The following is a 24716-nucleotide window of genomic DNA, read 5'->3' as shown; positions in this document are numbered from 1 at the left end:
AATTTGTCAAAGGTAGAGAATAAACTTATGATGAGAAAAATGTACAATTAGATATTTGCTAACTTTTATAAAAATGAAGGGTGCAAAGCATGGATTTGCTATTGGATAAATACATTAGGTGTAGGTCATCTCTCTGGGATTTACCTTGTTAAGCTGTATCTTGTAATAATAATAATAATAATAATAACAGTCATACAAATAATAATTTTTCTTGTTGCCTGCAAAAAAAAGGGGAAAAAAAGAAATGATCAAATTTTTTTTAATGATCAAATTTATCACATGATTTTGCTGTCTCTCACACTTACTCTTACTTTTCTATCTTGCACGCATACATACACACACATTGGCAGCTTTGATATCTGACATATTCTTTAAACCAGTTAATATTGCTTCTGATTTCTTCAGATTTGTTCTAATGTAACTAATCAGACACTGCTCATTTACATTTCTGGAAGCAGCATTTAGATCTGTACAATGTCATGAAGGTTGATTGAGGATGTGTGCAATATAGTATCCTCTTCAAACATATTTGAGTCAATATACTCAAATTTTAGATATAAATTATTGATATAAAAGGCAAAAAATATGTTTTTAAAATTAGGTTAAGTAGGGAGGCTTTTTTTTTCTATCCCAGTTGCCCAACTTAAGGTGGAAAATATGCTATCTATCCTGTTGTCAATTTCATTTCTGCACCAAAGTTGAGTTCTTCATAATGCACAGTTTCCAGATTTGTAAATGAGATGTGCCTAGGCTGAGGAAGAACCATATCAGTTTCTTTCTCAACAATTCAAACATCAAGGCCAGTGACAAAAAAAAACAAGAAAAATGGTTTCTTCACAACAACTGGAGTAATTTTAACATCCTCAGATACTAAACTTTGTTGTTTGTTTTCATTTAGGGCAAGGAAGTAAAGAAAGTAACCTATCGATTTTGTGGTTAAAAGTTCAAAGGTGAATGTCACTGACAAAAAAATAATAATTCTGCACAGTAACTCAAGCTCACCACCATTTACCTAAACCAAACATTGTGGATGGCTTGCACTTTGTTTTAACAAAAACCCTATCTTTTTTAAGGTCGAAAGATTCAAGTTTTGGGTCACTGAGTGAAATAAAATGGTTTCTATAAAGCAGCTTGAGTTCTCCAGCCTTTATTTTGGGTGAAGCAATACACCTGTGTTGTGTATCAATGATTCACAATACACAGCCTATATACAATACATTATTGATACACATATCAATATGATGGTATCTCCATCTTCAGAAGTTCTGTCAGTGGTAGATAGTGCCATTTTATGTATTAACGTGTTGGTTCTATTTCCAGTATGCAAATTAGAGACAGATGTAGAGTTAGGCTCTACTTATATGCCATTCTCCTTGATAAGATAGCAAAATAGCTTTCAGAAAGACTACCTGTTGTTTGTCTCTTAGCTAGGTAATGTCAGGGTGCCCCATTTTATTAAAGGCATGACTCATCTTGACCACAATGCACTGCATGAAATGCTTTAAAAACATCTTATTTCCAATTTGATGTCTTCCCGTAAACTTCGAGAACAATATGGTGTTGTCTTCAAAAGAGAAGAAAAAGTGCAGTTCCTTGTGCACAGAAAATCTCATCTAGAATGGGTTTAGAAGTGGGGATGAATAACAAAATCTGTTACATTGTGCTTCCTGCAGATGCAGAACAACTGCTGCAGCCACAGGCACTTGTTTGTTTGTCAAGAAGGAAAACTAATGACAACACTCACTCCCAATTCTATTTAAAAAAAATTTCTCTTCCGGTTTGAAATCTGCCCCTTACCAAATTTGCACAAATTTTACATATCCTGTCATCACGTTCATTCAGTGATTTGATAAAAGATACAATCCCAGAGTTTCTCCTCATGTAAGATTTAAGTACTTTATGGATCATTTAATCACTTTTGTGCGAAGTTTCTCAGTTGCTTTACCAATACTTCCTGCCTGTCATGCATGGAATAAGCTTCATTAAGTTCTGATTGGTGGTTATTGTTTACCCTGAACTGGAACAAACAATAACCACCAATCAGAATTCAGTGTAACATAATTCAGAGCCTAATGTACACTGGAAGTGCAGCCATCACATTAAACCAAAGTGGACAAGATACAAATCAACAGAGTAACATCATGTAAAAATGGTTATTAAATGATGAGTAAAGTACTTCATTATAATTCAGGAATGCATTTCAAATGTCTACTTTATGCTGAACATGCAGTTCAGATAAGATAATTAGCATGGAATTGGTGTGGTGGGGGTAGCATTATGAAGCACATCACCTTGTGTTCACTTGTAGAATGTGAGTAGGTGTTGCCACTAGCTTTTTAATTTTTTACTGACAAGAATTTATTCTTGTGTCAGTGACATATGTCTAAGATGAATTATCAATTTAAAGAATAAATAGGTAAATGACTAATAATTATTTATGACTGCCGAATATTAAAGTAACTTGTAAAGGGTAAGTATTATTCTGTATTGAATTTCCACCTCTTGTATCGATATTTGTGTTGGTATATCAGAAGTATTGATGCATTGATATATCAGCGAAGTGTTTCACCCCTAGCCTTTACATATACCAATCTTTATGGCTGGCTTGAACTTGGGGCAGAGAAAAAACCTGTGTACTTTGGGTTGAAAACAGGGTTCCTGTGCTATCAGGAAAAAGTCAGGAGGAATGATAATTTTTTTCCTGACCATGAAAAGTCCTTGAATTTTTCAAATATTGACAAAAGTTGGGGAAAACCTGGGAATTTTCCTCCACAGCGTGATGCCCGAAACGTAATAGAGTCGTAAATGAACTGATCGTGAGTTAAATTTATTGAGTTCTAACCAGAATATTAGGAAGTTGCAGTATGGATCATTTGGGTGCTTGCCATAAATATATTTGTTGAGACGATCCAAATGCTCAGTGGACTAGATTAATCTGGTAGATGTTTTGTTTCACAGACAGCTTGATATCCATATGTTTTTTTTTTACAAGGAAGGTATGAAAACCAGTTGAACATCACAAGAGACCAACATGGTGGCTTTAAAACATAACCGCTTAGAGGGCGCTCACCAGTTATTGTGTACTTTTGAGAGAGTGGCATATGTAAGGTGAAGTTGTTTGCATTTAAAACATGTGCAATGGAGAAAAAGTTGGCATACTTCTATGTTACATTAATGTGGATGATATTTCTTTGGATATTGTACTTTTGGAAATTGTACATGATCTAAGCACACTGCTAACTAAAATGAGTGCTCCCTTGTGTTAAAAAATCAGCATGAATTAGTCTAAAGTACACTATGCATAACAGCTATTAAAAAAGGGAATATGAATTTTGATAGACTAGACAATACCAGCTTCAGAAAGTGCAATGAATGAATTACCAAATATATCAAATGTAAAAAAACGTTATCGGCTCTTTTTTATACAATTTTACCTCAACAAGAAGAGAAGTTGATTTTATAGAAAATTCAGTCCTTGTTTATACAACAGTATATAATTTTGAGAGTCTTTTGTCAAACTTTAAGTCAACCTATTTGTAAATGTCTTTAAATGATGTAATTTTTAACAAAATCATCTTAAGGGATAAACTTCTTTCATAGCAAGATTCTAAAACTTTGCATTTATTGGGTGTTTTTCATACTGTGATAGGAAATGTTTACTTTGTATAACATGCACACATATTCCTCAAAAATTCTTTGGAATTAAAGGTTTGAAAGGAAACAAAATAATTTATGCTCATTATGTTGTTTCCATGTAGCAACATAATGTAGGTCAGCAAAGTAAAGTTAGAATTTGTATTCTGTACATTGAAATGGCTTTAAATGCCAGTTTATGGGAATATAGTCAGATTTGTTTTGTGTGACTCATTTTGTGGTTTTGTACATGATCATCTTTTCTGACATGTTTTGGAGAGTCTTGAAAGAGAAAAATATTCAAATTTGGAAAATGCATGTTTTATAATCCAAATTGTTCTTTCATTCCATTCATAATTGGTCATGTGTTATCCTTGAAAAAATTAATTTCATCCTGGAAAAGACCTGGAAAATCATATTTAGAAAAGTGTGGGAACCATGTGAAAGGTCATAGATCAAGGTTCTGGTGACTAAAAAAATATGGTTTCCACACAGTGGTATTACAGGTAGTTTTGCATTACATGCTGTAAAGGAACCAAATTTGAATGGCTAGTGCTAGGAAAAGCCTATAAATTTGGGCATTAGGCAAGGTCACTCATTCTGAAAGTGTTTTCCTTGCACACATTTCAGTTATCTACAGAAAGGACTACTAAACATTGGGCAGCCATGTAATGTGCCGTTTACAGTAATATGTGTTTATTTTGTATCTGTGACCACTCTGGTGGCCTGTTGGTTAGAGCATCCACCTCTGATGTGGGAGGTCATGGGTTCGATCCCCGGCTGAGTCATACCAAAGACTTACAAAAATGGTGCTAAAAGCTGCCTCGCTTGGTGCTCAGCATTAAGAGGTTAGTGTTAGGACTAGTCATCCTGGTGTCAGGATAATGTGACTGGGTGGGTCATCATGCTACATGTCTGCGGCATGATGCCCCAGTGCTTGACATCACTATAAACCATCACACTGTAGACATTGTAGTGATATGACTGACAAATTGTTAAAGCTACGTTAAAAATCCAAATCACACTCACACACACACTTTGAACTTGCACTCTACATTGTATGATTTTTTTTTGTTTGCTACATCTGTACACTTGGTCAAATTGATAAATATTTTGATATCTTGTGCCAGGTTCATAGAGTCCAGTTGTAAGCAAACATTTTTAATGTTGCATATTGTTAGAATTACAGTGTATTTGTTATCACTTTTCCTCATTGCCCTGGTTGAGCTACATGTATCTCCTATTACAGTTCCCCTCTGAGCTACATTTATGCATGTTTTATAACCTTTTCCTAGGGGTAGGTAATGTGAATAAATATTATAAAAACATACACCCTCAGGAATTCCAGATGACTCCTTCACATTGGAGGAAATAAAAACAGCTGTACATAATAATGTAAGAGTTAAAGTCTTCATTGTCAAGACTCCAGGGAACATGAAATCGTTTGCATAAATTGAGTTCAGATGAACTAAGCTCTGTCCAGAATTGTATTTATTTCTGCAAGCTCCACATTTGGATAGCTTTGGCACCCATGTGGATGTCTACCATCTACACCCTAGATTAACATAACCGTTAATGCCTGTTTCTTTCCTTTTATTACAGTACCATTTTATCTTTTTATTACAGTACCATTTTTATCCAAACTTGTTTAGATATTGAACATACCTTAGTTATGCTCTTATCTTTATCTTGTATGTTTCTTTTGTGGGGTTTAATACCATTCCTCAGCACATGATAATTTATACATGTCAGCCAGTATATTTGGTAGAAGTATACAAAAAGACCCAAGGAAGAACCACCAACCCCCAGGAAGCTACTGGCATGCTTTTGCACAAATACTTATTGGTTGAAGGGGCCCAGAGTAGCAGAGTGGTCTAAAGCACTCTCCATTACGGATCACTGCCATCTCACCTCAGTCTGCATCGGTTTGAGTCTCGAATTCAGCCATTGTGGGTATGTGAGGAAGCTTGCCAGTAGCTTCTCGTGGGTCAGTGGTTCTTTCCGGGGTTTTCCTTGGTTCTTCCTCCACCATTAATACTGGCATCATGTATAGCCCATCGTGTGCTGAAAAATGGCGTTAAACCCAACAACAACAACTTATTGGTTGGTGCCAAGACTCAAACTTGAGCCACACGCGACCCACCTTTATCTTGTAGCATGCTGGTTCATGGTATTTTGTTGCCTCCAGGTTCAAGGTCCTCTCCATGAGCTTGGAAATTTTCCTATTTTCACATTGTACAGAAGGCTTAAACTGTATCTTCAAATTTTTACACTCATCTTCAGTAATATAAAAATGGATACAACCAGTGTTTATAATTGTCCTTGAACTTCTGTAAGGTGTTACAGGTAGACAGATGAAAATTGGGTCAATGGTACATGCAGCCCTTTTTGTATCCTGGTAGATTGTGATAATAGTTTCCAGAATTTGATTGTGATCTTTGTGGTAGGGCTGATTTTTTAAAATAAATGTCAAATAACTCACGATCTGTATGTCAAACCTGTCTTTAAAAATAAATGTATGTGACCAGTAACCTCAGCATCAGCGCTTTAGACTGAATTCCAGGGTGATGCTCTGAAATCTTTCCCAACCCATAAGAATTTTGTTTATGGGTTCCAATGTAGAAGCTTTTGAGAGCCCTCCTTATAACCTTATATTCACTGCCACAATAAGATATATTTATGTATGAAACTGACATTGACCTGGGGTCCATATCTTCCCCTCCCCCTCTTCAAGAGACTTAGCCCCAGGGTCATAACATGGAAGCTGTTGAGATCTACCTGACTCTTAATGCATCTAGTTATCCTGAGCCAGTAAAATGTGGGTTTATGCTCAAAGCATGTGGAATGCTATACATCTTTTTTCTAGCTTAATATATGGATGAAATAAGTGTTTGGAAATTAATAATTTGCTAGATTTATATACAGTTTTGTTCCTTTATAACCTGCACACTGAATAACATTTTTGTGATTAGGGGTAAGTTTTTTTACTAGATTGCTCACAGTAACAGATTTTTAGAAAAATATCGTGATACATTATAAAGAAGTCTGATTTGTATTTAGAAATATTTAATTCATGTAAGGCTCGATTCACAATATGTTCCATAATCCAAATGTAAAAAATGGATGGGAACCCAAGCCTTGTGAAGTTTTGACAGTCGAGTCTCAGATTGAGGCCCCTAATCTCTGCCAATATATGTACAGGTGGATAGGAATTTGTTCTTGGAATCTGTCATCCAATACAGTTTAGATAGTGAAAATTATATTTACACACACAGACACACACACACATGCATGCACACACACATACACACATTGCTTCTCTGTGGTTTAAGTTAACTCTGACCAATCATATTGCTAGCTGTGTATGAATTATTACATCCTCACGTCCTTTAGGCTTTCTTCATCATCTTGGAGCCTTAGCAAAATAGATTTTTCTTCATCCAACATTATTGCAGAGTGAGACATAATAGTAACTTTTCTGCTGGCGTCAGCGGCAGTGTTAGCATTTATTAAGATTTTGTTAAAAAGTTTCATTTGCATATATTTCCTTAACCCCTTCATAGGTTTTCAACATCCTTGGCATCAATAACTATGAAGTTACAACTATTCATTTTTAATTTGTTTGCCTCACTTACCTTAGTGTCAAGGTCACAGACAAAGAAAATGTTAAGATTGTGGTTTTAAAAAATTAATATGCTTTTTTTCTTAAACCTTTTGATAGATTTTCATCATTTTTGGGATGAATCATTGCAAAATGAAGGAAATTAATTCAGTGGCACATGTATGCCCCTTTGACCTTTGGGGTCATAGTCACATTGAAAATTTGCAGCATTTTAGTTCAAGCTTTTCATTTGCATTTATTTGGTAACCTATAAATGGGTTTTCTTCATGGTTGGGTTAAATTGTTATGAAGCTGAGATAGTTCATTATGTGGCTTGCTTGCTTACTCATTTTGATCTTGGTCAAGGTCACAGTGCTTAAATTTCATTGTGGCCTCAGTTTGCTTGTCTTGATCTTGTTGTTATACAACCGTAACAATTCAGGATGTTTTTATACTCTGTTTTTACCAGAAGCTTAATATGCATGTACCTATACACACACACAACATACGTAACTGTGTTGTCAGAGTTGATGTATTGATTTTGTATTTGATAAAAGTTGAAAGTGAACTGGAGTATTAGATACCTCTCTCTTATTTAAACAGTGTATATTGACCAGGTGATCCTTATTGGTACAGTATGTGTCTGCCTGTGCACATACATGAACTTCAGATTGCACAGCATCTGCACCATTTTACATGAATAGAAATGTGTGACCTGAGAATGAGATTGCCACTGGTTGCAGGTGTGCATGTCAGGCCAGAATTTCACCACATAACTATGAGCCTTGACTCGAGTCCAGTTTGTCTGAGTGAAATTTAGGTCTGAACTGAGTTTAACCAATCAAATAACCTAAATCTAGAGACTTAGCACATTAACCCCTGGAGGTTGTTGTTGTTTTCACCTGAAATTCGAGTAGGAAACACATTTTGAATGCTATTTCTAAATAAAGCCTAATAAATCAACTTAAAGTGATTTTCCAATAACATAATGCCTAGTTGTGTTAGAAACATCGTTTTTCATTGGCTATTTGGCTCGCACATGCACTGAAGGGTTAAAGTTGGAGTTCTTTTTTTTTTAATGGACCCATTATTTTCGTATTGAGACCATACTTTATTCCAAATGCCCATCTTATCCTACTTTTTGCAAAGGTTCATCTGTCTGTTTGCACTTCATACCAGTCTGCCTTAGATTTGAGACCAAAAAGGCTAAATCGGATTCCGACCACGGGCTGATTTTTATGTTTTTAAAAATTCGGGTCCAAAAAATGAGGTTTTTCCCTTTGTATTTTGTAGTGCAACTAGAACTTCCAGATTATTTGGCATTATTGTCGAGTTACATCTGTCTACCTTTCGATAATACCACCCACTTTAGTGTATCATACATGACCTTGACGCTACAGGGCTTGGCTGTAGGCTACAACCTCCTGCCATGTAAACTCCTCACCATGGGTTAATGTGTTAAAGAGACATTGCTTAAACTGAGGCCAGTTTAAGATTTATGGTTTAATCTTTATCAATGTAGTTTTTGGGTGGGAAAAGCGTTACATTGAGGATGATCAGTAACTAACAAAAGTATATTTCTTTCCTATTTTCTATGCTTATTTTGTTCTAATCCAATGTTTTCATTTTGTTTCAGAAAAAGGCCCATGGTGGTGACCTGCTGGAACAGATATTTTATCAGCTGGATTTGATTGAAAAAGATTATTTTGGTCTCCAGTTTACAGATCATCATAATGTTAATGTAAGTATCCCAATCAGATAAAGAGTATATAATTGGTGTATCCAAAATTAGTCTCCATCATTATGCATAATGTTGCCACCAGATAAATCTGGATCAGATGAAACAGTTTCTGTTACTTGATATTGAGCACGGTTTGTGTTGCAGTTGGGTAGGTTGAAGTGTTCAGGTTACTGGGGTATCCCTCCAGTTGTGGATATTGATGATGTGTTCTTTTGTTCTCACTTGAAATTCCCTTTTGGTTTCATCTACTTATTGTGTGCCACAGGTGTGGGAAGTAAGTAAATTTGTAGTACAGTGACCTCTTAACTTGGTTGTATTTGATTGAAGTTTGTATCAGTATTTTTAAACTATTGGATTTCTCAATTTGAATGCACATCGTGCTGTTGACTGTATTGCAACCCAGTACTTTATTTGCAAATGGTTTATCCATAAAATCTGGATTCATAGCCCTGAATAGCACATATATATATAATGGACATGTCTGTTGTCTATAATCCATTAGCACAAGTTTGTTATTGCTACTCCTAAACTAATTTGAGGATTGCAGTGAAACTTGACATCATTCATCTCATTGTCTGGTTTGTCCTAAATGATAATGGTATCACTTACGCATCTAATATGGCCACCACAGAGGCCATTTTGAATATATTGTTTTTGCTATTTGTCAGGAATGGATAGTCATATCATGATGGTGTTTGTCCTAATTGAAAATGGTGCTAATTTGTTTTTTTTTAATTTCTAGTCTTACTGAATGGATGGTTTTATCAACATGAGGATTTACTGAAAGACTTCTTAATGTTGCCTAGTTGGTTCTAAATAAAAAAAGGTGCCAATCTGATAACCAGTATGGCCACAGTATTAACCATTTTGAAAATCTTGTTATTGTTATCACTACTTCTGAAGGCATGGTTGTATCAACATGCAGTTTTCACCAAAAACTGTTTATGATGTTTAGTATCAAATATCACTGTCACAGTGGCCAGCTTGTAAATATTGTTATTGCTACTTCTGAACTAATCGTTCATAGCATGGGATTTTCACAAAAAGACATAAGGTTTTCTGAAACCTAAAGTCATACTTTAAAGAGTGTGTGGGTAATGGTCAGACTGGCTAATTTTTTTGAGGTCTCACTTACCAAACTGTTCTATATGTACTGTACACTGAATGAGAACAATTTGTAAACCTTGGGTGCAAGTTGATCTCAAGACCTCGTGCTGTTTTGCCTTTTAGGCTGCACTGTTGTAGTTGTCATCTACCTTTTGTATCTTGACATACCTGGATAGAAGTTTCCTAGTCTCATTGTATCAAAGTAGTTTGTGGTTAGGAAGCAGCAAACCCTTCACTTCTTTATATGTGGGCCCCTCTCAAGCTCCCAGCTATATAAACTGGTAACCATGTGTCTGAAATTATGAAGTCATTTATATGTTGGTGTTTCCCCCTCAGATCTGTGATGTTGTATAATTGTAAAAAAATCAAAAAGAATTTCATCTCAAATATTCATTTAAATATTATTTCTGTTTCGGGATTGATCTTTCTGCAAAGATAGTACTGGTCAGGGTTCCCAGGCTGGTTCCTCAACATCCTGTGTTTGAGATTAAGGGCTCTGTACTCTCTGCCAGATACATATGTGTAAGGCTGGTTTCCATCTCCCTCCTCTCTTGTGACTTTTGACCAGAAGGTCTCTCTATTGTCCACTTCACTTCTTGGCTTTCAGTCTAGTGAATGTTGTTGCTGATGCACTTCCATTGATGTTTATGGAGCTCTTTATGGACTTTGGATCTAGTAGACTGGTATTTGACAAAAGATTCTTTCCCTTTTCTCTTCAAAAGTAACTGGGACCTAAACATTCAAGTTATCATGGGAGGAAAATAGTGAACTGCCACTTAAACAGAGATGGTGATCCCTGTTGGATTTAGAATATATAATTTGTGTATCCAATAATATTCTCCATCTTAAGATTTCCTTTCACTTTGCTCTTCAAATAATTTAACACCACCATGCTCAGTTTTATAAATATTTTAGTCTATCTTAATGAATCCGGTTCAGTACTGCAAAGGTATAATTATGCCTGATAATATATATATGAATGTTGTCATCATAAACCATGCATGTTGTGTGTTCCATGCTTTAATTGGTTCTTACCTACTCACTATGTTCACAAGTCATTTTATGCAGTGTGCATCTTACCTACTCCCTATGTTCACAAGCTATTTTATGCTGTGTACAAAGGAGAATGCATTTATGTCTCGTGCAACTTTTTGAATTCACTATGTATGCAAGTTATTTCAAATATAAAAATAGGAACTTGGGATAATATCTACAGTCATTCTTTTTAAATAAGAATTAAGACAGGCATCTTGAGTCATTCTTTAATCTCTATTAGGATTTTTCCTCCAGACAGATAAAAGAGGAAAACATGTTGTGCAGTACATTCATTGATTTATTTCCTCTGCAGATGGGTCACTGTCAAAACTGTATGTAAATATAGTTACAGAAGTGCCTTTCTACACATCTCTTGAAAAAAATATCCATGTCTACCAGATTGGTCTGCCTGTCATATTCCAGTACCACAATAACATACTGATATTGTGAACATTTGTCTCTACATGAAACATTTTGAAAGTACCTAACATGATTCATTGACCAGAAGAGCTTTTGGAATTGTCTATTGTCCATCGTCTGTCCATCCATTAGTAAATGTTTGCTTTGGAATTGTCTATTGTCCATCGTCTGTCCATCCATTAGTAAATGTTTGCTTTGGCTACTCCTCCTAAACTACTTGGAGGATTGCCATGAAACTTCATGCATACATTCATCCCATGGTCTAGTTAGCCTAAATAAAAATGCTGCTCAGATGTCTGGTACGACTGCCATGGCAGCCATCATGCAAATTTTGTTACTGCTACTTCTCCTGAGTGGATGGTCATATCAGATTTGGGTATCACAAATTATTTTTCTCAAAATTATAACAATGCCATTAAAAGTGGAGTTCTAGATGTAGATATCGATAGGAACTTAATACATTCAGTATTTTAGTCACTGGTTTGCACCTCATTGCATATATTAAAAGATGGTTTATTTTGTGAACTCTGCAAAAAAAGATAATTGTGATACCAGGCTGAGTCTTAATGACCAAGATGTAATTCATATCATATAGAAAGTGTCAAGTCTCCTACGGTAGCAAACAAGGCTGATGTAGGGTACATTCAGTTATAGGGACCCTGGATGGCCAAGTCGGCTAAAGCACTCGCCCTTACCAATCACACCTCTGTCCACATGAGCTTGAGTCTTGGGCTTGGCCAGTGTGGGTATGTGTGAAAGCTGCCGGTAGCTTCCTGTGGGTCAGTGGTTCTTACTGGAGTTTTGCCAGGTTCTTCCTTTACCAGTTAACCTGTATTGCTCTGAGAAATGGCATTAAACTCCAAAACAAAAACAAGAAGATTCAATTATAGAACTATATTGTGCCATGCAAAATATGGACTGTGCCAAGGCAGGAGCAATAATTGGGCAGTGTTAGATTAAATGGATCAAATTAGATTGTTTTCTAAAATCCCCAAACACCAGACAATTTTTATTTAGTCATTTTCTCTGTGTAAAATACTCAGATATGACACTTATCTCGATTTTAGAGTCTGTACAATTTTATCTAAATTATAACTTTTTTAATCTTGTCCATCATTTAACACATGATTTTTTTGTTTGTTTTCCTTTCATTCACCTTTAAGTAAAATACTACCCTTGTGATAACCATCATCTAGAACAGGTTTGGGCAAACTATGGCCCGTGGGCCACATGCGGCCCACCAAGGGCTTTCATGCGGCCTAGGAACAAGTCATCATTTGCTCTCTGTTTATGTTACTCTGTTTATCAAATAAATGTGCTTCTTTTGAAGTTTTAAGTTTAAGTTTTCAAATATTAACAACATAAAATTAGATATTATTTAGAAAAACCATTTGTTTTTGCTATTTCAAATATTAATTATTTTATTTAATGAACTATGCGGCCCACAACATGGTGTAAATTTGTGTATGCGGCACTTGCACTGGAAAGTTTGCCCACCTCTGATCTAGAAGATATGTCATCCATGGCTTATGGGGTGTCTGGCAAGGAATATAGTAATTACCAAGAAATTTTCAAATATTTTATGACCAGCTTTTTTATATGCAGTCACTGCTGGGAGACATCTCTTGTCTGGTAGATTTTGCATTTTAATCCATGGGTTACTGACAGGAGTGGGGTGGGGTGGGAAGCATGGGGATTTGCAATGGTGAGCCATTTTTCGCATGAGTTTATGTTTTCATAAGTCGCTGATAGTGTAGTGAAGCTGTTATCTTGGAAATTGTTAGTATCAGATTATGACACAATTGTTGGTTATAGATAAATTGACACAGTATAATAATTATTAAACATGTTTCATAATGTTTATTGTCTTAGGAACATGAGTTTGAGATTCCATGGATCTTATAAACTGTAAAGCATTTGTATTATCCAGTTTTATTCCTAGACGATACTCAGGCTCAAGCTATCGAGTGAAAAAGCAACAAAAAGCACTGTTTGGGACAAGAAGTTACCTTTGTATGCATACGAGTGAATTTTACTTTGCCTTCTAACTTGGGGATGAACTTTCAAAGAAAAACAGTTTTGGATAAGTGCCATCTTAGGATAAACCTCCTGTTGTGTTTCTCTTTGATTGATTGATTGATTGATTGTAATTTTATGGCACAAAAATTAATAGCACTGTATGGCGCCATAGAAAAGGTTATACACAAGATTATTTACAGTTGATAAAAGGTTTATTATCAACCAGCGATAATAAAATCAACAGTTAAAATCAAAACGATGACATGGTGAGGATAATATATAAAGCTTCCCAATCAACTGGCAATGTAAATGGTGTGTGTCACTAAATATTTAGATGAAATGGTACTTAGTATGAATGAAGGTAAATACATAACATAAAAAAATACTCAAAATGATAGCATATGAGTTATATCTTAGAATAAATGTTTGCTTCTGTCAGGAATTTTAAAATGCAAAAGACATTTATTGTATCATAAAGTTCCTTGTAGCAATAAGTGTGCAGGTTGGAGATCGAAGCAAACTATCATAAAGTGCTTAACTGTGATGTTTCTGTTCAAACGTGGGTCCCTAAAGTACTATATCTAGATTTCAGTGCACAAGTGAACACCCCCATAAGGTGCTAGCATGTACATGTAACATGCAGCATATTCAGAACTTCGGCCTTGTGACTCACACACACATGTCTGTCCTGCTGTGTAAGATGTTGACTCTGACAGTTACAGAGCTCACCCTCCCACCCTATCCAATAAGTATCAGATCAAGGTCTTACTTTGCTAATAGAGATTCTCTTATCAGTTACCAGTAATTTGCCCTATCATAAGCTGTACTGACAAACTTGTCTGCTTAGGCCATTATATAATTAACCACGGCTTCACATGAGTTCATTTGTGCATCAAGGTGACTTAAAATAAATAGATTACTAATGACCTTATCTGTTTTTTTTTCTGATAAACAAAGTGTTCAAAATTTTTTGGAATAGTAAGTCATGTGTAATGTTATCTGGAGAGTAACAAGGTATTCCAAATGGAATCAACACTTAATATAGGTTCCAGATAAACTATCAACACAAAAAACCATAAGGGGAAGAAACAAAGTAACAGTTTAACTGTGTGAACAAAAAATCCTTTTTAAATTTGTAGTTTTGCAAAGTTTGTTTATTGTTATCTTCAAACACTTGTATTATTTATTTACCTCATATATTTTGCTTTTATTACCTGCATCTTTTTCATCAGTCTTATGAACAGTTTTTGTTTTCAAGAGACTTGTCATTCTTTTCAAGAGACTTGTCATTCTTTTCAAGAGACTTGTCATTTTTTTCAAGAGACTGTTATTCGTTTCAAGAGACTTGTCATTCTATCCATTCAATTCAATACATGGTTTATTAAATGTGCAGCAAAGAGATTTATTCAGGTTTCAATCTTTGAGCATTATATATATATACTCTGTCAAACCTTAGCTTAACCCTGGATACACACACTGCCCAGTGTTAGGTCTGTGTGTATACTTGCTTTTAAGTGAAGACTAACTGAAAACCACATGGATCCTGATCTGCCATCACATAATGCTCAGGGTCAATGTTGTTTGTTCTACAGATTGCTCCTAGCAAACTGCAGAATTCCAGATCTGCTGGTGCATTATGTGATGGCTGATCTTGGTCAGTGCTGTTTGCAGTTGGACTCCACTTATAAAAGAGTATGTCCTCTACTCTGTGACATACATTATTATGTTATCAAATTAAATTATTCATGTGATCATGTTGTAAATTTTTTCTGTTTCAGCACTGGTTAGATCCTACCAAACAAATAAAGAAACAAGTCAAAAGTAAGTATTGAAATCAGAAAGAATATCTGTTATGCTTTCCTTATTCTAAAAGTGTTTGTTGTGCTTGCTTTGTCATTAAAAGTCCAGTATTCACCATGATACATGTATGTGATAGCTTCCTTGGTATTTAGGATGTGTGTTTATGATCTCTCGGCCCACATAGTTATGTATACATGAGCAGAAAACCCATATACTATATCCTATGATCCAGGTATATTTATATTTCCTATTTGACATTTCATTTTGATATGTATTTGCATTAGGATGGTCATTGACCTTTTTAGTTGATGTTAAAATAATTTGTATGCCCTTGTTTTTAGGTAGGTTTGAGTACTCCATTGTTTTCATTTTGTATATACTTTTGGAGATTTGTAATTTAATATGTTGCATTTTTGTGTAATTGAATACAGGTACATTAACACCTTTAAAATGGAGTTAACTTTTTTTTATCATTATAATAACTGAGTTACTGGTCATGCTAGAAATAAAATTCTAAAGGATCATCATGCTGAACAGACACTTTTACCAACTTGTCAGTTAATTTCACAGGACTTTTCCACTTAAAAAAATGAAATGGATGTACCAGTATCCATACCATAATGTAAACATGGAGTACAAACAAGACTTCACTCTTCCATGCTATTCAGCTGTGATCTCACAGCTATTTTTGTTTCAAAATTGCAAGAATATTTAAAAACAAACTACACATATCTATTGTTTGTACATTCTTGTGGGTGCCTTGAAAGTTTTGAAATAGTTGGCTTTATCTTGAAAATTAACTTAAACTGTTGAAAAACTATTTTGAAATTTTCACAAACCCCTTTCACTGTATGACAGAATACAAAATGTCAAATTGAGTAAAATTTGTCACTTGTGAAAAAAGTGCTGCTTGGACTTATAATATGGCCACCACTGTAGCCATCTTGAAAATCTTGATACAGCTTCTCGTATAAATGAATGGTTTTCATGTGGTTTTCACGAAAAGACTTCTTATGATATCCAGTATGTTCAAAATGAAAATGGTGCCAGTTTGATGTCCAGTATGATTACTACAGTGGCCATCATGAAAATCCAGAGGAGTGGATGGTCCTATCAGCATGAGGTTTTCACTTAAATACTTACGATATCTAATTGATCTAGGGTGGTGCTGATCTGATGTCCAATCTGGTTCATCACAGTGACCATTTTGAAAATCTTGTTATTGCTACTTCTCATGAACAAAAGGTAATATTGCCTTGGGGTTTTCACCATAAAACTTCATATGATGTTTATTTGGTTGTAAATGAAGATGGTGCCGATCTGTCTTCTAATATGTCTGCCACAGTGGCCATCTTGAAAATCTTGTTATTACTACTTCTCTAGATGGCTTGTCATATTGACATTATATGTTAACCAAAAGACTCCATTTGATGTCTAGATGATACTAAATTGAAATTGTGCTAATCTGATAGTCAATATGACCACTGTGGTGCCCATTTTTAAAATCTTCTTATCATTACTTCTTCAAAATGGAAAGTCATATCAACATGAGATTTCCACCAGAAGATTTCTTATGCTGTTTTGTTGGTCCTAAATGAAAATGGTATCCAATCTTAAGTCCAGTATATCCACCACATAAGCTAATTTGAAAATCCTGTTATTGCTACAGAATATTGGAGGTGGGATTCCATCAGAAGAGTTCTTATGGTATCTAGTTGGTCTGAAATGAAAATGATTCAGATTGGTTCTCAGTATGTACACAATAGTGGCCACTTGAAATTTTTGTTCTTTCTGTTCCTCTTAAAGGAATGGGTATATTAACATTTTGGTTTTCACTAATAGACACCTTATGTTGTTAGTCTTAAATAAAGATGGTGCCAAAATGTACATCGAGTATGGCTGCCATAACATTTGTCCTGAAACTGTTCCATTTACTACTCTAACTGAATAAATGGTTATACTTGACCAACAGACTTTTAATGATGTCCACTTGGTCCTAGATGAAAATGGTGCTAATCTGACTTACAGTATGTCCCCGACCAGAGCAGCTAATTTGAATATCTTGTTATTGATGAACAATATCAGAGATGGTTGGAATGCTGAGTAGTTAAAAGGAAGAAATGGTCATGTCTTGACTTCTGGATATTTTTTCAGCCAATAGAGAATCAGTCCCTTGAAGTAACTCATGTTTTTTATTTTTTATTTTTGTGTCTATGAACGTAGTGATGAATATAGTGATAAACAAAGCAAGATAAGGTCCCTATTACATACTAAGTGCTTCAAATACTGGGCTAAACTGGCTCAGTTAGATGCACAAATAAATTTTTCAGGATTTTGTATTAAAAAAATATATTTATTTAAACATTTTTTATATTATAATGATTAGTATATATAATGTACTAAGCACTTAAAATACTGGACTAAACCAGATTAATTAGATGCACAAATCAATTTCTGGAGTTTTCTTCTTTCTTTTTTTATGGGGGGGGGAAGTGCTAGAGTTGGAAATAAAAGACATGGACAGTCAGCCAGCTGATCATCAACATATTTTTAGGTCCTTAGGAGGACGTTCAAATTTTTGGGAGAAAAATTCATTCTTGCATGCTTTTGGAAGCCAGTACAAACTCCTTGAAAAGTCCTTGAAAAAAACTAAATGGCTGTATGAATCATTGTCATATCGATTCAGCATATCTTAACAATCTTGTACAGTACCCATAAATCTTCTATGTCCATGGTAGAGGTAGTTTACTCTTTTACGGTTTTGGCTAACAATTTCACAGGAATTTAAGGTTCTGGATACACCATTTAATCTCATTCGGACCTCATTGTTACTCTGTGCAGCAGCAGTTCTTAATCTTTTTGGGTGGTGACCCAGATTTGGTTTGTGGTGTTAACCTCGCCACCTATCAAATGCTAAAAGACAACTTTTGTAGAAAGTTTAAAATTATTAAGGTTGAACATGTCAGCCCACCCTAAACAGCATGGTAATCCAGTTTGGGGTCACAATCCATGGGTTAAGAACAACTGGTGTACAGGTATGTATAGACTTTACGGAAGGTACAGTAAAAATGTATAGAAGTTTTTCTTTCAATAAAAATGTTACACATTTTAAAGAAATAGATGCTGGGATTCTTGATAACTAAACTCATGGGTTGGGAGACTCTGGAATAGGGAAGAGGACTGAAGTCAGAGTCACACTTCTTGCATGTATTTGTATAGACAGTGGTATTTCGTTTTGTTTTCCTTTCTTTTTCTTTTGTCTTCAATAACATAAAAATCGTGTGGTTCACAGGGACCAATCACCAAAGCATTATTGCTTTTGACTATTCCATTCTTACTTTCTGTTTCCTTGAATGATGATGATGATGATGTTTCCTATGTATACTGCCTTGGTTGTAGTACATCTTTAAAAAACTTGGGCTACAACCATAGAAGAAAAAGTAGAACAGCATACAATCTGTATGAATGATCTATGTTGCATGCAGTTTGCACATCCTTTCTCTTAAAGGGTCTGCCTTTATTTTAATGCACAAGATACTTTTTAACTGTGTTTTTTGTTCACTAAATTTTGTTTTTTTTTGCTTGTTGCTTTCATCCAACAGAGGCTCATCAAGGTAAAACACAGCATGCATCAATTTAGTGAAGTGACTTGCAATACAATTAATATTGCAAGTCACACGATTTATATTATTGCTATTTATATACAGTCAGATCTCTTTACTATCAATACCATGCATATTTATATATAAATGAATGCCACAAATTTTATATTAACTTTCACATGAGAAAAAGTTTGTGCTTTTAAAATCAGTAGAAGAAAAGATGGTTGCTAAGTAGGTAATAAAATGATTTCAACATGTTTTTTTAAAGGAAACTACCAAAATTTTGTTGTGCATGCATGTATAGTTAAAGCTTCTGTAGGAACCACCATTTAAGGACTGCCTGTGTATTAATGCTGATTTCCATTGGTCCCTTTTATACACCTGTCAATTCATTTGTGGATGTACATAATAAAAGAATACCTGCTTAAACCGGGCACCTTGATTTTCCCCCACCTGTGCTGCATATAGATACATATTACAATACACAACACATGATATGATACAATATTGATACATATATCAACATCAAGGTCTTGTTATCTTTAGAGGGATTGCCATTCGTAGGCAGGTTTCATATGTTTTGACACATTCGGCAAATTTCATGGGTGCAGATTGCAGACAGACCTTGAATGCCATAGCAAAAATGCTTACAAAACAGACTCTGCTAGTCGTCATTATTCTAATTCGATCTATTCAGCCATTTTAGGCTACTATCTTCAGTCTGATGCAGGACTCATTTTTGGTCACTATACTCTTTGTTTTGTATTGCCTGTATACTTTAAAACCATCAGGTGTTTCATCATCACTGAAATCTGGAATACATTCAGATATCATGTCAAATACTAAAGAAACAGCGCAATTTCTATGTGCAAAGAAAATCTTGTTTTGGACAGATCTGGGTGTGGAGCAGAGATAAATAAAAATTGAATCCCTCACACTGTACTTCCTGTGGATAAAAAACAACTGCCATGACCACATGCATACATTTCTGTCACTAAAAAATGAAAAACATCAACTTCCCTTTTGCAGAGTTGCAAAAGGCTACTAACTCGTGTGGTTTGAAATCTGACCCTCACCAGTTCCATGCTAATTTTTTATTATCCAGTCTGCATGTTCAGTAAATGATAACCTATATTGACATAAAGGTGACGTTCCAATTTGATTCCCTGGTGATGTACAATTTAGGTACAGTACTTGACTAATAATTTAATAGTCACTTTCATGTGAAGCGTTGCTGTTGCTTGGTGTCTACTTGGATCCTGTTTGGATGCCTATACTTCTGGTATATTATGCAATAAATAGGCTACATTCATTTCTGATTGGTAGTCATTGTTTTCCCTGGACTGGAACAAATAATAACTAACAATTAAATTTGAATGTAGTATTATTTCAGTGTGTGACACTCAGAAAGTGTACACTTCATATTCAATCCAAGTAGACAAGATACCAAGCAATAGAGAAACTTTGCACAAAAGTGGCTAATATATGATCAGTAAAGTATAGAAGTTGTACCTGTGGAACAATTTTGGAATGTCTCTTTTATCTTGATATATATTATCAGTGGCTGAATATGCTGAAGGGATAAAAACATTAGCTAGGAGAGGAGTAGATTTTAACAGCAAGAGTTAGTCATCATGGGTTAACTTTTAGAAGGGGAGAGGGTATTGTCCATAGTTTTTATTTTTCTGATAGAAATGAGTGCTTGTGCCCATTACAGCAATCTCTGATAAATTATGAATTTGAAGAAGAAAACGGGAGACAGCTAAAAATTATTCATGACCTCTGAAGATTAAAGTTACCTTATAGGGACAGTGTTGTTTTTCACCTCTTGAATCGTTGAGTGTATCAGTATAGCATATTGATATATCAGTGAATTGTTTCACCCCTACCCATGAGTGATCTTCATACACAGGCATGACAGTAAAAATGTGCAACTCCTACACCACGAGAGATAAAAACTTCACACTTAGGATTTGACTGAGATTGGTATGTAAACATGCACAATGGTGTTTGAAGAGGTGTTAGTGGGGATAGGGAATTTAAAGAGGAGGTGTAAAGTAAATAAGCAATTAAATAATGTTAGCAAATGTTTCTTGGCTGCCAATTTCAAATCCTGACTGATGAAATTGCATGAAAAGGACATGTACATTAGACCTATTGTTACTTGATTGATATTTGGATTGGTTGAAACTGACTAGTTCATATTCTAACATTGATTAACATGTCGTTTATGAAATATTGACCCAGAAATTGTATTAGATGGATTTTTATTAGATCCTCTACTGTTGAATTTTAAAAGTCAGTTTTTAACAGTTAAATTGTTTACAAAAAAAAACCCCAAATTTCATTCATTGCACAGCATGTATGTTTGTTTTTCTTGGGTATTTTGCAAGAATATCCGTGCACATTTCATGAAACTAGCATGTTTCTCAGTGGATAATTCATCTGTCATTTACAAGGGATCTGACTGTACATTAATGCTTTGTTGCTTATGTTGCATTTCTTGTGTATTAATTTAGCTTTCATTTCATACAATTTTGTAAATTGTAAATTAAACAGAAACATAAGAAGTTAAGTTAGGTTAACTGTTAGTAATTTTGTTGTTGCATACTACCAGTACAGTATATATTGAACAGAAACATAATTTGTCAGTTAAATAGAAGTAATATACCCTTTAGGCTTTCTTTGTTGCACTCTGATCTAATATGTATTATGCATGAACATATATATATATATACATGTAGCTTGTAATGATACATTGAAACATGACTTGAGAGATTTGAAAGAAGACCGTCTGTCATTTTAGACCAGATTTTAGCTCTATTGGTCATAGACCAGAAGAGCTTATGGGATGGCCTGTTGTCTGTCAACTGTCATCCAACATCTTTCCATTGTTAAGACAAGAGTGTTACCACTCCTTCTAGTAAACTACTTGGAAGATTGCGTTGAAATTTTACACACATTCATCCCAGGATCTACTTGGTCCTAGATGAAAATGGTGTTGCTCTCACATCCAATATGGCCACCACAACTACCATTTTTAAAGTCTTGTTATTGCTACACATCCTGAATGAATGGTTATATTGATGTATTTTCACTAAATTACTTCTTTTGACGTCTAGTTGGGCCTAAATGAAAATGGTTCTGCTCTGACATCCATCATGGCCACTTTGAAGGCCATATTGAAAATCTTGTTTTTGCTACACCTTCTGAAATGATGGTCATATGAACATGAAGTTTTATCTAAAATATTTTTTATGAAGTCGGTTGTTCTATATGAAAATATAATCCAATATGGCCTCCATGGCAGCCATCTTAAAATTCTTGTTATCACTACTAGTTTTGAATGGAAAGTCATATCAAGATGAGGTTTTCACTGAAAGACTTCTTCTTTTTGCGTTTAGTTGGCCCTAAATGAAAATAGTGCAGATCTGACATCTAATATGGCCACCACAGCAGCCATCTTGAAAATTTGTTATTGCTACTCCTCCTGAAGGGAAGTCATACTGACATGGCATTTTGCAGAAAGTTTTCTTAGGATGTCTACTTGGTTCTAAATAAAAACGTTGCTGATCTGCGGAGTAATATGGGTGGCACTGTGGCCAGCTTGGAAATGACTAATTCTCCTTACTGAATGTCATATCATCATTGAGTTTTTACTAAAAGGCTTCAGATAATCATCATTGGATTTTTACCAAAAGGCTTCAGATAATCATCATTGCATTTTCACCAAAAGACTTCTCATAATGTTTTGTTGGTCTTAAATTAAAATGGAGCTGATCTGGTGTGCACTATATATCTTCAGAATCTTGTTTTAGCTACTCGTCTCTTATGGAAAGTCATTTTATCATTAGGATTATATTACAAGAGTTTTTATCGTGTCTGCTTGGTCCTGAATGCAAAAGACTAGGGCAACATGGTGGCTATCTTGAAGATATGTTATCTCTCTGCCAAAAATGGATGGATACATCCACATATGTAGACTTCTTCTGATACTGATATCAAAATTTTGTCAGTAATACATCCAATTTGGCTGTCATGAAAATCTCTTATGTCACTACTGCCCTAGATCGGATGATCATTATATGTGGGGTTTTGACAGAAAGACTTTTAATAAAGTCTGCTTTGTCATATTTGTAAAAATGGTGCCAATTTGACATCAATATGTCCACCACAGCAGCTAATTTGAAAGTCTTGTTATTGCTGAAGAATAATAGAGATCATTTCAACACTTGGCCGTTAAAAAGGAAGAAATAGCCTTATCTTGAATTCCTGTAAATTCTTTTTGGCTATTAGAACATCAGTCTCTTTAAGGGACTCAAGTTAATTCATGGATGAGTTTTGTAACATAATAGTCTGACCTCTTTTAAGAGAGCACCTGTCTCTTCAGACAGTTTTTGTTGGCAGAAGTGGTTATTTCTCAAGACAGGTTTTCTAAAATAATAATAATAATGCCAACAACTTTAATACTAACACCGCTGAGTACATCTTTTTTTCTCTATAGATCTGGTATATATCAAAGTATTGGAACCATTGTGCCTGTGACATTCTTTTCTGGTATTCTGTAACCTTTTAGTAATCTGTGCAGTTGCTCTTATGTTATTTCAGTACACTGTGCACCAGATTTGTCTAATTTGATTGACATTTCTTTTCAAACAAATTGACATGAACACAGGAATAACTTGTACCAATCTGCTGGAAACAAGAGAATCCAAGCTAACAGGGTACAATTGTGATTTATAAAATGGATTCATATATGTTCAAAATCATACATATATGGGATTATTCATGGATAACTTCAGTGAGATTTTGTTCATTTCTGAGTTTTCTCTGTGTGTGTGTGTGTGTGTGTGTGTTTTTTTTTAATTATAATCCCACCCATCAGATCAGTGCAGCTCTGCTACCACTTTGACCTTGGGCAATGCACTTTATTCCAGTAACCTTTGCACTAAATAACATACTTACATGGCTGTGCCATAAGACTCCTGAACCAAACCAAGACCTGGAATCCATTTGCAAAAATGAATTTACATGTAATCTGCCTTGAGTTTGCTTACCACATACACCAGCATCTTGTATAAATAGAACTGATTTTTTGACTGATACAAGGACAAATCTGAAGACAACTTTTGACTGTTACAAGAAAATCAGATAGTAGCTGGTCATTGTTTCAAGCCATGGGCAACAATCCATCACACTCCTTTATCACCCATTGTTCTTTATGTGGAGATTTCCTTGTTTTTCATGAGTACAAATAAACAAAATTGCATAGTGAACAACACAATATAACATTCCTTTACAAATATGTGAAATTACCCATATTTACATGTATTGATGAGTAAGTGACTATATTGGAAAGAGAAACTTTGACCTATTCTAATAGTGTGGTGCATGGTCATGTTGAGTCACAATGGCAAGAAAATGTTACTCGTGTTTGCAGTGATTGGTGTTCATGAGAAATGATGAAATCTCTGCACAGGCAGCCATGGGTGGTCCAGGAGCATAAGATTAAGGGTACTGAGAAGATGACTGCAATCTGATTAAAGTAAGATCTCCGCTGTCCTACATGAAGATCTGATGATGACCACTTAGGGGTCATGTTCTGGTGACCTTTGAATTAACCAACGGAAATGCAGCTTTAAAAAATCTGAAAGTGAATCAAATCGTTCATTATACTTTCATGCTCTTCATCCACACTGCTCAGTCTCCAAACACAAAGATATAATACTTAATCGGATTTGGTCGATGAAATTAACGA

General features: G+C 34.9%; 1 protein-coding gene across 4 annotated transcripts in view; it reads left to right on the top strand.

The window, feature by feature from the left end:
• LOC149776590 (uncharacterized) overlaps positions 1 to 24716 on the top strand; it is a 130782-nt gene that overhangs the window by 30375 nt on the left and 75691 nt on the right. For all 4 annotated transcript variants that reach the window (XM_089941062.1, XM_089941064.1, XM_089941061.1 and 1 more), the window contains exons 2-3: positions 8871 to 8975; positions 15335 to 15377. In XM_089941062.1, coding sequence (XP_089797188.1) covers positions 8871 to 8975; positions 15335 to 15377 — 148 coding nt within the window. The remainder of the gene's footprint in view (positions 1 to 8870; positions 8976 to 15334; positions 15378 to 24716) is intronic.

The sequence above is a fragment of the Sinohyriopsis cumingii genome, chromosome 18 (assembly GCF_028554795.1).
Source record: "Sinohyriopsis cumingii isolate HCF-2022 chromosome 18, ASM2855479v2, whole genome shotgun sequence".
NCBI classification, from domain to species: domain Eukaryota; kingdom Metazoa; phylum Mollusca; class Bivalvia; order Unionida; family Unionidae; genus Sinohyriopsis; species Sinohyriopsis cumingii.
The sequence above is the reverse complement of the archived record's forward strand: the minus strand, read 5'-3'. Positions and strand labels throughout refer to the sequence as shown.